Source organism: Ictalurus furcatus, chromosome 2, assembly GCF_023375685.1.
Source record: "Ictalurus furcatus strain D&B chromosome 2, Billie_1.0, whole genome shotgun sequence".
Taxonomy (NCBI): domain Eukaryota; kingdom Metazoa; phylum Chordata; class Actinopteri; order Siluriformes; family Ictaluridae; genus Ictalurus; species Ictalurus furcatus.
In genome coordinates this window covers 1,588,614-1,603,173 of record NC_071256.1, presented here as the reverse complement: position 1 = coordinate 1,603,173, position 14,560 = coordinate 1,588,614, and the positions used below count along the sequence as shown (strand labels likewise).

General features: G+C 43.3%; 1 protein-coding gene across 1 annotated transcript in view; it reads left to right on the top strand.

Annotated features, from left to right (window-relative positions):
* Positions 1-1,513: 1,513 nt before the first annotated feature.
* The window catches only part of LOC128616599 (E3 ubiquitin/ISG15 ligase TRIM25-like), a 13,771-nt gene continuing 724 nt past the window's right edge, over positions 1,514-14,560 (top strand). The window contains exons 1-13 of the mRNA XM_053639210.1: positions 1,514-3,605; positions 3,913-4,599; positions 5,321-5,416; positions 5,553-5,786; positions 8,877-9,048; positions 9,286-9,345; positions 9,488-10,026; positions 11,161-11,916; positions 12,554-12,649; positions 12,789-13,022; positions 13,364-13,535; positions 13,769-13,828; positions 13,918-14,560. The exon at positions 13,918-14,560 is cut by the window's right edge and continues 724 nt beyond it. Coding sequence (XP_053495185.1) covers positions 4,012-4,599; positions 5,321-5,416; positions 5,553-5,786; positions 8,877-9,048; positions 9,286-9,345; positions 9,488-10,026; positions 11,161-11,916; positions 12,554-12,649; positions 12,789-13,022; positions 13,364-13,535; positions 13,769-13,828; positions 13,918-14,459 — 3,549 coding nt within the window. The 5' untranslated portion in view covers positions 1,514-3,605; positions 3,913-4,011 and the 3' untranslated portion in view covers positions 14,460-14,560. The remainder of the gene's footprint in view (positions 3,606-3,912; positions 4,600-5,320; positions 5,417-5,552; positions 5,787-8,876; positions 9,049-9,285; positions 9,346-9,487; positions 10,027-11,160; positions 11,917-12,553; positions 12,650-12,788; positions 13,023-13,363; positions 13,536-13,768; positions 13,829-13,917) is intronic.

Genomic DNA, 14,560 nt, shown 5'->3' with positions numbered 1-14,560 from the left:
ATACTGAGGAAAGGCGAGTGTAGAATTGCCACTCCTTGCGTGAAGGCTACTCGTTTTAATTTCTTGTGAAGGAAGAAAAACTATCAGACCCTGCGTGGTCTACGGGTATTTTATCTTTTATGTATTTCTTAAAAGAAAACTCTCAGACTCTGCGTAGTGTCTGGTTGTTCTTTTTATTTTCTTTATATTCTGAGTTAAGATAATTGTAATCCTTTTGTTCTTTAATAAACCGAAGTCCATATAAAGGACGATTCATATAGCTTACTCCAAGAGTAAACTCCTTTGTTACAAACTCCTTCAGCGTAAGGGAAAGGATTTTATTGGTTCTCTAGCCCAGCACCACGAAGACTCCGCCCCTTGAGAAGGTAAGAGGAAGTGATTCTACAGGCTCTATCAGTTGTATGACAGAGTAGCGAGTAGAGGATTAAAATTTGGGATATTAATTCTCATGAAATTCACTAGTGCATAGGTTGCAGTGATGTCTGTGAAAACGATGATGATGATGACGATGATGATGATGATGATGATTAATATATCTGTATTCAGTTATATGCCTAATTTAAACTATGTGCACTCAGGGCTGTTTTTGGTCTGACACAGTGGGAGAGCTGATGGTGGTGGGGATGTTAGTATATATTAGTTAGTAATATTGTCATTCTTTTGCAAATAATAAAGACATTTGTACACATTGACGTTATGTACATGAGTCCCTGACTGTAAAAATTCAGAGAACTTGGTTATCCACTGTAATTAATGAACATGGAGACCAAAATAAAGCTTTCCAGGATTTCTCAGAGCCATCCCCATGTCTTCATGTCTGTTCTCTTTTTTAATGACTTTAGGACAGACTACATACACAATAATACACTTTACAAAATCCTAGATATTTTAAGATCCACATGAATAAAAAGTTGATGTCAGTCCTCCTTGATAATGGGGTTCTAGAAACTGTAGTGACCTGCTATGGCCACTATGGGGCAGTGAAAACGCATCATATTTTTAAATGGTCACTGCGCCAAATATGGCTTTGTGTAGAGTGGACGCCTGGTGTAATTTGGGAACACACACGTTTGAGAGACTATGATCGATTCACCAAATGGTAAATCAATACAGAATGCAATACGTAAGTAAGATGAAATTGACCACTACTTACCATTAATGCGACTTCCACAAATGTAAATCCGTCTGTCTGTTCAGACTGGAAAAACTATACTTGTCTTTTTTCCCCCTTTTAGCTATTTCACATTTGTGAAAAAAACAACAATAAAACAGACTGCTATATGGAAAATAGAAGCAGTTTTATGTACATCTGTGTTCTGTATATATATATATATATATATATATATATATATATATATATATATATATGTATATATATATATATATATATATATATATATATATATATATATATATATATATATATATTAGATTAGCACTGTATGATATCCAAATAAAGAATATTAATTTATTTCGTTTTGAAGGTTATAAATAAATAGTTGTTACTGTTTTTAGTTGGTATTCAGTGACTGTCACATTAATCTGCACAATAAAGTGTTGTTTTTGTAATAAAGCTTCTGTAGACTAGAGATTACTGCAGTACGTTTCTCATCGTACTCCTCGACTAATTAAATAGCGCTTCCGTTTCTCATGTGTATTTTTATTTAATAAAGGTGTGTATTTCAGTTAAAGTTCATATTGTTGTGCGGTTGTTAATGGTGTTGGGGTTCTTCTCCAGTCCTGCAGGTGGCGCCGCTTCACCTCTGCGCCATTAAAACCTCCTCCAGCGGGAGCCGAGTGAAAAATTCCGTCGCTGATGGAGCTCTTTTCTTTTCTTTAGTTCTTTATTATTATTCATTTTTAATCCGTGCCGTTATTCTACAATGAAGCCCAAAGGAAAAAGTAGTTAATAACGAATCCCTGCTCTTCCTGCTTGTTTATTTAAACCCTTATTTATTGTTTGACACGGTGAAGATTGTTTGGAAGTCAAGCTGGTGAAGCTAAGCTAACTGTTAGCATGCTAGATCAGACGTTAATGCTAAAGAGTAAACACGGGAAGCGCGTTTGGATCCAAATTTTCTTTTAAAAAAAGGGATAAAAAAAAATCAGTTCTTAAAATATTCTTATTTGTGTCAGATCACTACATTATGTTCTCACGTGCCATCAAGTCTAATCAAAACTACTTTAAAAGGATCCTTTTGAATATAAAATCAGAACAATATGGCTGACAAAAATCATAAATGGTTTTATTGAAGATAATTATTACATATTTATACACGAATACAGCTTTTGTATTTGAAGGTGCTTATATAAATGTGAAAAAGAAGAATAGCAGATAAATATAAACGTTTATTTTTTAAATACTATTTATTTAATATTCCATACTTGTTACTTACTTTATATTTATTGTGTAGTGCACGGGGGCTTAGTGGTTATTTATAGTGGTTATTACGTTCGCCTCACACCTTCAGGGTCCGGGGTTCGATTCCCACCGTGGCCCTGGGTGTGCGGAGTTTGCATGTTCTCCCCGTGCTGCGGGGGTTTCCTCCGGGTACTCCGGTTTCCTCCCCAGTCCAAAGACATGCATGGTAGGCTGATTGGTGCGTCCAAAGTGTCCGTAGTGTATGAATGGGTGTGTGAATGTGTATGTGATTGTGCCCTGCGATGGATTGGCACCCTGTCCAGGGTGTACCCCGCCTTGTGCCCGATGCTCCCTGGGATAGGCTCCAGGTTCCCCGTGACCCCGAAAAGGATAAAGCGGTATAGAAGATGGATGGATGGAGAATCAATCAAATTCAGAAATACACTCATTCAGAATGAGAATCAGATTCAGAATTGCACTCAATCAGGATGTATCAGAATTAATCAGATTCAGAATTAGACTCATTCAGAATGAGAATGAATCAGAATCATACTTCAGTGATCCAGTACACTAGGGTACAGGGAATTTGATGACTTGTTGGGCTTATAGACATTACACATTACAGAAAGATAACAAAGACATGAACATAGACAACACTGCTAATATAACACACGTTTGCTATGAACACAAGTGGATACTGTACACTACACAACTGTAAATAAAAAAGAAGAATATTCAGTCTAATGTGATGTCACACCACAGGACGATTTGTGTGAGATACGTATGTATATATATTTTATGAAAGAGGCTCACACGCCTTGGGTAATGCTCATTTTTACAAACTAAAGTCTTAAAGTCGTTTTCTAAGCAGTTCTTCACAGTTCTCTTGTGCAAGCATTGGGGCGGTCAGAAGCTTTCTGAGATCCTGCTGTACTTCATTCGCTTCCATCGACCTCACCTGTACATTCCCCGCTATAAACTTAAATGTAGGAAGTCTCTAAACCTCTACATCATGTCCGAAGCTGAGAGCGCAGCACTGCGGCTCTGCACATACATCCTTCTCATAACATCATAGAGCTGGAGATGTCAGAGTTCCATCATCACCATAGTAAAACGACTACTTAAAGTTGTTTGTTTTAATTTTGAATGGATATTAAAAATACAATATGCCTTGGAAAATGTATGTAAGTTGTGAAGAAGGGAGAGAAAGGGACAGCTTCCTTATCAACATGGGTGAAGAAAGGTGAGATAATCTGAGACAGAGAGTTGCAAAAAAGTCATCATATGTTTACAGAGAGTGCTGGTCGGTGTTAAAACCGTTTAGTTCAGTGGAGAACGTTCAGCGGACGCTATAAACTGGGCTACACGGGATATAATTATGCACTGAAAGGAGATGAAATGGTTAACAAAGGAGTATTCATAACCTCTGTGTTTGGGCTCCTCCTCCTCCTCCTCCTCTCTCTCTCTCTCTCTCTCTCTGTCTGTCTGTCTGTCTGTCTCTCTCTCTCTCTCTGTCTGTCTGTCTGTCTCTCTCTCTCTCTCACTTACAGAACCAGGAAGCCACTCCTCATTTCAGAGAAAATGAAACTCAAAGTTCAGTACAATCTCTCTCTTTCCCTGTCTGTCTCTCAGTGTGGAAGTTCAGGAAAATGGCAGAGGCCAGTATTTCAGTAGATCAGGATCAGTTCAGCTGTCCAGTGTGTCTGGATCTCCTGAAGGATCCGGTGACGATCCCCTGTGGTCACAGTTTCTGTAAGGTGTGTATTAATGACTGCTGGGATCAGGAGGATCAGAAGGGTGTCTACAGCTGTCCTCAGTGCAGAGACACTTTCACTCCGAGGCCTGTTCTACGCAGAAACAACATGCTGGCTGAAGTGGTGGAGAAACTGAAGACTGAAGTCCAAGCTGCTTCTCCTGCTCACTGTTACGCTGGACCTGGAGATGTGGAGTGTGATTTCTGCACCGGGAGAAAACACAAAGCCGTCAAGTCCTGTCTGGTGTGTCTGGCCTCATTTTGTGAAACTCATCTGAAACCTCACTATCAGTCTCCTGCGTTTAAGATACACACATTAATCGAAGCCTCAGCAAAGCTACAAGAGAAGATCTGCTCTGAACATAACAAGCCGATTGAGATCTACTGTCGTAGCGATCAGACCTACATCTGTTACTTGTGTACGATGGATAATCACAAAGGACACGACACCGTCACAGTCACAGCAGAAAGAGCCGAGAAACAGGTGAGAACGAGAAATCTGTCCAGAATTAAATCATCTTAATGAGATTTTCCGTCTAGAAACAGGTGCTTTAGTCAGTTATATGATTTAAATATAACGGTGTATCAATCAGAAGGATTCGGTAAAATATTATTAAAATTGTACGTGTTCTGGTTAACAGAGTGTTAAATTTATCCTCAGTGATAGTCATCTGGTCAGATCTGTTAGTGAACATTTCAACTGACTCTCCCACACACACACACACACACACACACACACGCACACACACACAAACAAACACACAGAGCTAGAGAGGTACTTCCTATAAGATGTGTCCATGCCTGTGCTCTGAAACAGAATGAATCCAGCACTTAAACACGTCTTGAACACGAGACCGGTGCAGATCATTGAGGAGACTGAAGACTGGAGCTAAACTTTCTACATCATCTTTATGGCCTTAATTAGAATCACTCAGAGTTAAGATCCTTTGTGACATGTATTGTTAAAAGCACTTTATAAATACATTTGAATGATTGCTCAATTTTAGTTTTATGTTTGGATTCTTTATTTTGCCGCTCGCCATAAACAGCCTGGTAGAGATTTCTCGCTAGAACATGACACAATGCAGGAACCATGTAGAACTTCTACAACACTGAGCTACCAGCTGAGTGGATATTGTGATGTAGGAACTAATAAAGATGAATGTACGTCATAAAAAGCTGAATATTAATGGATTTGTCCTCAGCGAGAGTTAAAGGAGGAGCAGATGAAATCCCAGCAGAGAATCCAGGAGAAGCAGAAGAAGCTGCAGGAGCTGAAACAGACTGTGAACACTATAAAGGTGAGCAGTGAGCAGAGACAGAGCTGCTCCTAGAAACACACACAACATGAACGAGTCGTTTAGAGGCCCAGTAAGAGACGGAATGAGGGTTAAGTTTTAAAAAGGACCTCCGTTTGTTGTGTGTGTCTCCTAACAGCTCAGTGCACAGACAGCAGTGGAGGACAGTGAGAGGATCTTTACGGAGATGATCAGCTCCATGGAGAAAAGGCGCTCGGAGGTGACGGAGCTGATCAGAGCTCAGGAGAAGGCTGAACTGAGTCGAGCTGAACGACTCCTGGAGCAACTGGAGCAGGAGATCGCTGATCTTCAGAGGAGAGTCACTGAGCTGGAGGAGCTTTCACACACAGATGATCACCTCCACTTCCTCCAGGTAACACTCACTGTCTGATCTACAGAGCCAGATGTTCCTCACACACCTCTTCCTGAAAGTTTTACAGCATAGGTTCTCAAACATGGGGTCTCCTGAGTAGGATGGTGTTGCAGGAGATACCGAAGCTTTATTTATAATGTGCATAAACTATCCATCCATCCATCCATCATCAACCGCTTATCCATTATCGGGTCGCAGGGGCAGCAGCTCCAGCAGGGGACCCCAAACTTCCCTTTCCCGAGCCACATTAACCAGCTCTGACTGGGGGATCCCGAGGCGTTCTCATGCCAGTGTGGAGATATAATCTCTCCACCTGGTCCTGGGTCTTCCCCGAGGTCTCCTCCCAGCTGGACATGCCTGGAACACCTCCCTAGGGAGGCGTCCAGGGGGCATCCTTACCAGGTGCCTGAACCACCTCAACTGGCTCCTTTCAATGCAAAGGAGCAGCGGCTCTACTCTGAGTAACCGAGCTTCTCACCCTATCTCTAAAGGAGAGGCCAGCCACCCTCCTGAGAAAACCCATTTCGGCCGCTTGTACCCGCGATCTAGTTCTTTCGGTCACTACCCAGCCTTCATGACCATAGGTGAGGGTAGGAATGAAGATTGCCCAGTTGATCGAGAGCTTTGCCTTCTGGCTCAGCTCTCTTTTCATCACAACGGTGCGGTTAAGCGATTGCAATAGCACTCCCGATGCTCCGATTCTCCGGCCAATCTCCCACTCCAATGTTCCCTCACTCGTGAACAAGACCCCGAGGTACTTGAACTCCTTCATTTGGATTAAGTACTCATTCCCCACCCGGAGTAGGCACTCCATCGGTTTCCTGCTGAGAACCATGACCTCAGATTTAGAGGTGCTAATCCTCATCCCAGCCGCTTCACACTCAGCTGCGAACCGATCCAGTGAGTGCTGGAGGTCACGGACCAATGATGCCATCGGGACCGCATCATCTGCAAAAAGCAGCGATGAGATCATCAGGTCACCAAACCGCAACCCCTCCCCACCATGACTACGCCTCTATATACTGTCCATGAATATCACAAACAGGATTGGTGACAAAGCACAGCCCTGGCGGAGACCAACCCCCACCTGGAATGAGTCCGACTTTTTGCCAAGCATCCGGAAACAGCTCTCGCTTGGGGTGTACAGCGATGGGATAGCCCTAAGAAGGGAATCCCTCACCACATACTCCCTCAGCACCTCCCACAGTAAACCTCTGGGGACCCGGTCATACACCTTCTCCAAATCCATAAAACACATGTAGACTGGATGGGCATACTCCCAAACCCCCTTCAAGATCCTTGCGAGAGTAAAGAGCTGGTCCGTTGTTCCACAACCAGGACGGAATCCACATTGTTCCTCTTCAATCTGAGGTTCGACTATTGGCCGAACCCTCCGTTCCAGCACCCTGCAGTAGACTTTACCAGGGAGGCTGAGAAGTGTGATACCCCTATAGTTGGCGCACACTCTCTGGTCCCCCTTTTTGAACAGGGGAACCACCACCCCGGTCTGCCACTCCTTGCGCACTGTCCCTGACTTCCACGCAATGTTAAAGAGGCATGTCATCCAAGACATGCCCTCCACACCCAGAGCTTTCAGCATTTCTGAACGGATCTCATCAATCCCCGGGGCTTTAGTGTAGTTGTTTGACTACCTTTTGACCTCCACCAGGGAAATTGACGATGATCCCCCATCATCCTCCACCTCTGCCTCTACCATAGAGGGCGTGTTAGTCAGATTCAGGAGTTCCTCAAAGTGTCCCTTCCACCATGCAATTACTTCCTCAGTTGAGGTCAACAGCGTCCCATCCTTACTGTACACAGCTTGGATGGTTCCCCATTCCCCTCTCCTGAGGTGGCGGATGGTTTTCCAGAAGCACCTTGGTGCCGACCGAAAGTCCTTCTCCATGTCCTCTCCGAACTTCTCCCACACCCGCTGCTTTGCATCTTTCACGGCACAGGCTGCAGCCCTTCGGGCCTGTCGTTACCTTGCACCTGCCTCCAGAGTCCTCCGGGATAACACATAACGGAAGGCCTCTTTCTTCAGTCGGACGGCTTCCCTGACCACCGGTATCCACCACGATGTTCGAGGATTACTGCCCCTTGAGGCACATAAGACCTTGAGACCACAGCTCTCCACCGCAGCTTCAGCAATGGAGGCTTTGAACATTGCCCTCTCAGGTTCAATGCCCCCAACCTCCACAGGGGTGCCAGAAAAACTCTGCCAGAGGTGTGAGTTGAAGATCTTGCGGACAGGGGCCTCCTCCAGACGTTCCCAGTTCACCCGCACTACCTGTTTGGGCTTTCCAGGTCTGTCCAGAGTCTTCCCCCACCCCTTGACCCAACTCACCACCAGATGGTGATCAGTTGATAGCTCTGCCCCTCTCTTCACCCGAGTGTCCATAACATGCGGCCTCAGATCAGATGATACGATTACAAAATCGATCATCGACCTTCAGCCTAGGGTGCTCTGGTACCACGTTCACTTATGAGCTTCCTTATGTTCGAACATGGTATTCGTTACAGACAGTCCATGACTAGCACAGAAGTCCAACAACAAACGCCCGCTCGGATTTAGATCAGGGAGGCCGTTAGTCCCAATAACGCCTCTCCAGGTATGTCCATCATTGCCCACGTGCACGTTGAAGACTCCCAGCAGAACTATGGAGTCCCCAACTGGTGCCCCATACAGGACTCCGTGCAGGGTCTCCAAGAAGGCCGAGTACTCTGAACTGGTGTTTGGTGCATATGCACAGAAACAGTCAGAGTTTTCCCCCCCACAACCCGTAGGCATAAAGAGGCGACCCTCTCGTCCACCGGTGTAAACTCCAATGTAATGGTGCTCAACTGAGTATCCCCACACCCACCCAGCACCTCACACCCTGGTCAATTCCAGAGTAGAACAGAGTCCATCCCCTATCCAGGAGTATGGTTCCAGAACCAATACCGTGCTTAGAGGTAAGGCCCACCAGATCTAACTGGTAGCGCTCCACCTCCCGCACAAGTTCCAGTTCCTTCATAAACTAGATATATTTTATACTTTGTTTGTGCGTGCTGTTTATCTTTGTTAGAAGTTTAATTTGCTTTCTGTAGGATTTAGCTTCTCGACGTCGGTCTCCTCCATTAGACAGAGCAGAGTTTCAGACATCCAGCATCACTGACCGTCAACATCTCTCATTTGATGGAGTGAGGAATTCTCTTTCGGACCTGAAGAAGAGACTCGGGGAATTCTGTGAGGAGGAATTCAGCAAACTCCTTCCACAGGGTAAGAGGAGCTGTTCCTGCTGGAGAAACACCACGATGGACGTCTTTACTCGCTCTGTAACGTGTTATTTCTTATCACTGCTCCTGCTTTCTTTTCTGCAGACAGTTTACTCACCTGACACTGATAACTAAAATACTGATTTAAAATGAATAAACCGACTCCATCACTTTCACCTGTTTCCATCTTTTACAACCTGATGATGCTTTTTGTTCTTTATTTCCATTTTTTTCTCCACAGCTGCAGCAGTTCAGATCCTTTCACCATCAGAGCCACAGACCAGAGAAGACTTTCTGAAATGTACGACTCAAACACACACACACACACACACACACACACACACACACACACACACACACACACACAGCTGTCTCACTCTTCACATAAATACATTCTGTGAATTAAACCCAACATGTTTAGTTTGTTTTCTCTTTTATTTTAGATTTCTGTTATCTGACCCTGGATCCCAACACGGCACATCGTTACCTCCTTCTGTCTGAGAAGAACAGAGTGGTGAGATTCAATGAGAAAGAGCGGAGGTACCCTGGTCATCCAGAGAGATTTGACTACTGGCCTCAGGTGTTGAGTAAGGAGAGTGTGTGTGGACGCTGTTACTGGGAGGTGGAGTGGAGCGGTGCCAGTGTCGTGTACATATCAGTCTCATATAAACACATCAGCAGGAAAGGACAGGGTAATGAATGTTGGTTTGGATGCAACAATCAGTCCTGGAGTCTGTGGTTTTCTTCTTCTTCTTCTGTTCCCCAGTTCTATCACAACAACATTAAGACTGCACTCAGAGTTCCATCGTCCTCCAGAATAGGAGTGTATGTGGATCACAGTGCAGGAACTCTGTCCTTCTACAGCGTCTCTTACACAATGAAGCTCCTCCACAGAGTCCGCACCACATTCACTCAGCCTCTTTATGCCGGGTTTGGGCCCTACTGGCCATCTGGTTCTAATGTGAGATTGTGTGATCCAGAATGAAGTGTGCACTGTTTTATGTAAAATTCCTGGACGTTGCTCAGTCTAACTAGCACACAATCCAGCTGCAGAAAAACAGCCATTTTAATGTATTAATTAAAATGATGAGTAATTTCACAATAATAAAAAAGGAAATATTCAGAATGAACTCTCGGATAAGAAACTAGTAGAATTGAAAAAGGAAATGATCAGATGATATCTCGTGACCTTAGTGTTATAAAGTTCTATCTGTTTGTTTCATATTCAGCAACCTCTCATTAAATAACTAATAAACAGTAATAAAGCCAGTACAGAGAAACATTTTAAACCTGGTAACGTCACACTATATAAAAATAAAATCTAAACTTTTGAAGGAATTAGATTGTTCTGCTTGTGTTCTAAGATGTAAAATACACGTTCACGTTTTAAAATCTGAAGTTGTTTCTAAAGCCTGAAATTTCACTTTAAAACATTTAACTCTATTTAAAATCCATTAGAACATACAGAACATGATTGGTTAAGGCTGCCTGTGTTCTGTTCATCCCACATTCAGCTGTGAGGTGCAGTGACTGATGGGAAACATGTATATGTAGATATATATATATATATATATATATATATATATATATATATATATATATATATATATATATATATATGGGTCAGAGTGTAGTTTATAGTGTAGTCAGTAAACTTTCCTATCACTAACATTGTTAAGAGTTTTGTGGATAAATATTAATGGCAGCTAAAGTTCACTTATGTTTTGGAGAGTTGAGACATGCTTAAGTATTCACTTCCTGGTCTGATGGGATCATAAGGCTGGGTGAAGACAAGTTTAACAGAATTATCCTCAATAATGAAACTATTAAAATCAGACTTTTAATCCTATCAGAGATAAATTCTCACCTGTTTCTCGTCTCTTTCTGCTGTGACTGTGATGGTGTCGTGTGCTTTGTGATTATCCATCGCACACAATTAACAGATGCAGGTCTGATCAGTTAGACAGTACATCTCCATCAGTCTGTTATTCTATGAGCAGATCTTCTCTTGGAGTTTTGTGGACGTTTCGACTGATGTGTGCTTTTTCAGAGTTCATAGTGAGGTTTGGTACACGGGATATATTTATGCACTGAAAGGAGATGAAATGGTTAACAGAGGAGTATTCATAACCTCTGTGTTTGGGCTCCTCCTCCTCCTCCTTCTCTCTCTCTCTCTCACACACACACACACACACACACACACACAGAACCAGGAAGTAACTCCTCATTTCAGAGAAAAGAAAACAGAGATCTCTCGTTCTCAGTGTGTGAGATCAGGAAAATGGCCGAGGCCAGTATTTCAGTAGATCAGGATCAGTTCAGCTGTCCAGTGTGTCTGGATCTCCTGAAGGATCCGGTGACGATCCCCTGTGGTCACAGTTTCTGTAAGGTGTGTATTAATGACTGCTGGGATCAGGAAGATGAGAGCGGAGTGTATCGCTGTCCTCAGTGCAGAGACACTTTCACTCCGAGGCCTGTTCTACGCAGAAACAACATGCTGGCTGAAGTGGTGGAGAAACTGAAGAAGACTGAAGTCCAAGCTGCTTCTCCTGCTCACTGTTACGCTGGACCTGGAGATGTGGAGTGTGATTTCTGCACCGGGAGAAAACACAAAGCCGTCAAGTCCTGTCTGATGTGTCTGGCCTCATTTTGTGAAACTCATCTGAAACCTCACTATCAGTCTCCTGCATTTAAGATACACACATTAATTGAAGCCTCAGCAAAGCTACAAGAGAAGATCTGCTCTGAACATAACAAACCGATGGAGATCTACTGTCGTAGCGATCAGACCTACATCTGTTACTTGTGTATGATGGATAATCACAAAGGACACGACACCGTCACAATCACAGCAGAAAGAGCCGAGAAACAGGTGAGAACGAGAAATCTGTCCGGAATTAAATCATCTTAATGAGATTTTCCGTCTAGAAACAGGCGCTTTAGTCAGTTATATGATTTAAATATAACGGTGTATCAATCAGAAGGATTCGGTAAAATATTATTAATTTTACGTGTTCTGGTTAACAGAGTGTTAAATTTATCCTCAGTGATAGTCGTAATCTGGTCAGACCGGTTAGTGAACATTTCAACTGACTCTCACACACATACACAAACACACAGACACACACAGAGCTAGAGAGGTACTTCCTGTAAGATGTGTCCATGCCTGTGCTCTGAAACAGACTGAATCCAGCACTTAAACACGTCCTGAACACGAGACCGGTGCAGATCACTGAGGAGACTGAAGACTGGAGCTGAACACACACACACACACACACACACACACACACACACACACACACACACACACACACACACACACGCATACACACACACACACACACACACACACACACACACACACACACACACACACACACACACACACACAGTACACAACATAACATTCCCAGCTCTGAGAAACATGAATGTACTTTGAACTGACATTAATTTGTAGCCAATTACCTCATACTTTATAAACAGCTGAATGTAATCGATTTTGTCCTCAGAGTGAGTTAAAGGAGGAGCAGATGAAATCCCAGCAGAGAATCCAGGAGAAGCAGAAGAAGGTGCAGGAGCTGAAACAGACTGTGAACACTATAAAGGTGAGCAGTGAGCTGAGACAGAGCTGCTCCTAGAAACACACACAACATGGACAACGAGTCGTTTAGAGGCCCAGTAAGAGACGGAATGAGGGTTAAGTTTTAAAAAGGACCTCTGTTTGTTGTGTGTGTCTCCTAACAGCTCAGTGCACAGACAGCAGTGGAGGACAGTGAGAGGATCTTTACTGAGATGATCGGCTCCATGGAGAAAAGGCGCTCGGAGGTGATGGAGCTGATCAGAGCTCAGGAGAAGGCCGAACTGAGTCGAGCTGAACGACTCCTGGAGCAACTGGAGCAGGAGATCGCTGATCTTCAGAGGAGAGTCACTGAGCTGGAGCAGCTTTCACACACACACGATCACCTCCACTTCCTCCAGGTAACACTCACTGTCTGATCTACAGAGACAGATGTTCCTCACACACTCTCTAAAACACCTCTCGTTAAAGCAACAATAAATGTCGCTTCTGACATCACAAGTGTGAGGATTCATAATGATTATATGATGTATGTGCGCAATGCATGCTGGGTAATGTAGTGACAGAACACTGATGGATGTAAATATTACCACTTTTTTTTTAAATCCTGAATTTTGCAAAAAGATGAATTGAGAACTGCAACATTGTGCTACAAAATCCTTCTTCTTTTCTTTTACTTTCCATACTACTTTGTTTGTGCGTGCTGTTTATCTTTGTTTGAAGTTTATTTTGCTTTCTGTAGGCTTTAGCTTCTGGACGTCAGTCTCCTCCATTAGACAGACCAAATTTTCAGACATCCAGCATCACTGTCCATCGACATCTCTCATTTGATGGCGTGAGGAATTCTCTCTCGGACCTGAAGGAGAGACTCGAGGAATTCTGTGAGGAGGAATTCAAAAAACTCCTTCCACATGGTAAGAGGAGCTGTTCCTGCTGGAGAAACACCACGATGGACGTCTTTACTCGCTCTGACGTGTTATTTCTTATCACTGCTCCTGCTTTCTTTTCTGCAGACAGTTTACTCACCTGACACTGAACTAAAATACTGATTTAAAACGAATAAACCGACTCCATCACTTTCACCTGTTCCCATCTTTTACAACCTGATGATGCTTTTTGTTCTTCATTTCCATTTTTCTCTCCACAGCTGCAGCAGTTCAGATCATTTCACCATCAGAGCCACAGACCAGGGAAGACTTCCTGAAATGTACGTCTAACACACACTCCACATACCATACACACACATTCTGTGAATCAAACCAAACATGTTCAGTTTGTTTTTCTCTTTTATTTTAGATTTCCGTTATCTGACTCTGGATCCCAACACGGCACATCATTACCTCCTTCTGTCTGAGAAGAACAGAGTGGTGACACGCAGTGAGAGAACGCAGCAGTACTCTGATCATCCAGAGAGATTTGACTGTTGCTCTCAGGTGTTGAGTAAGGAGAGTGTGTATGGATGCTGTTACTGGGAGGTGGAGTGGAGCGGTGGTGGTGTTGGTGTGTCTATATCAGTCTCATATAAAGACATCAGCAGGAAAGGACGGGGTAATGAGTGTATGTTTGGATACAACAATCACTCCTGGAGTCTGTGGTGTTTTTCTTCTTCTTCTCTCTGTTTCTATCACAACAACATTAAGACTGATCTCGGAGTTCCATCATCCTCCAGAATAGGAGTGTATGTGGATCACAGTGCAGGAACTCTGTCCTTCTACAGCGTCTCTGACACGATGAAGCTCCTCCACAGAGTCCACACCACATTCACTCAGCCTCTATACGCTGGGATTGGGGTCTCCTGTAGGTATGGTTCTATTGCAAGATTGTGTGATCCAGAATGAAGTGTGTAGTGTTTTATGTAAAATTCCTGTACATTTATTAATTAAAACAGAGGAGTAATTTTACAATTATTAAAAAAGGAAATGTTCAAAATGAACTCTCA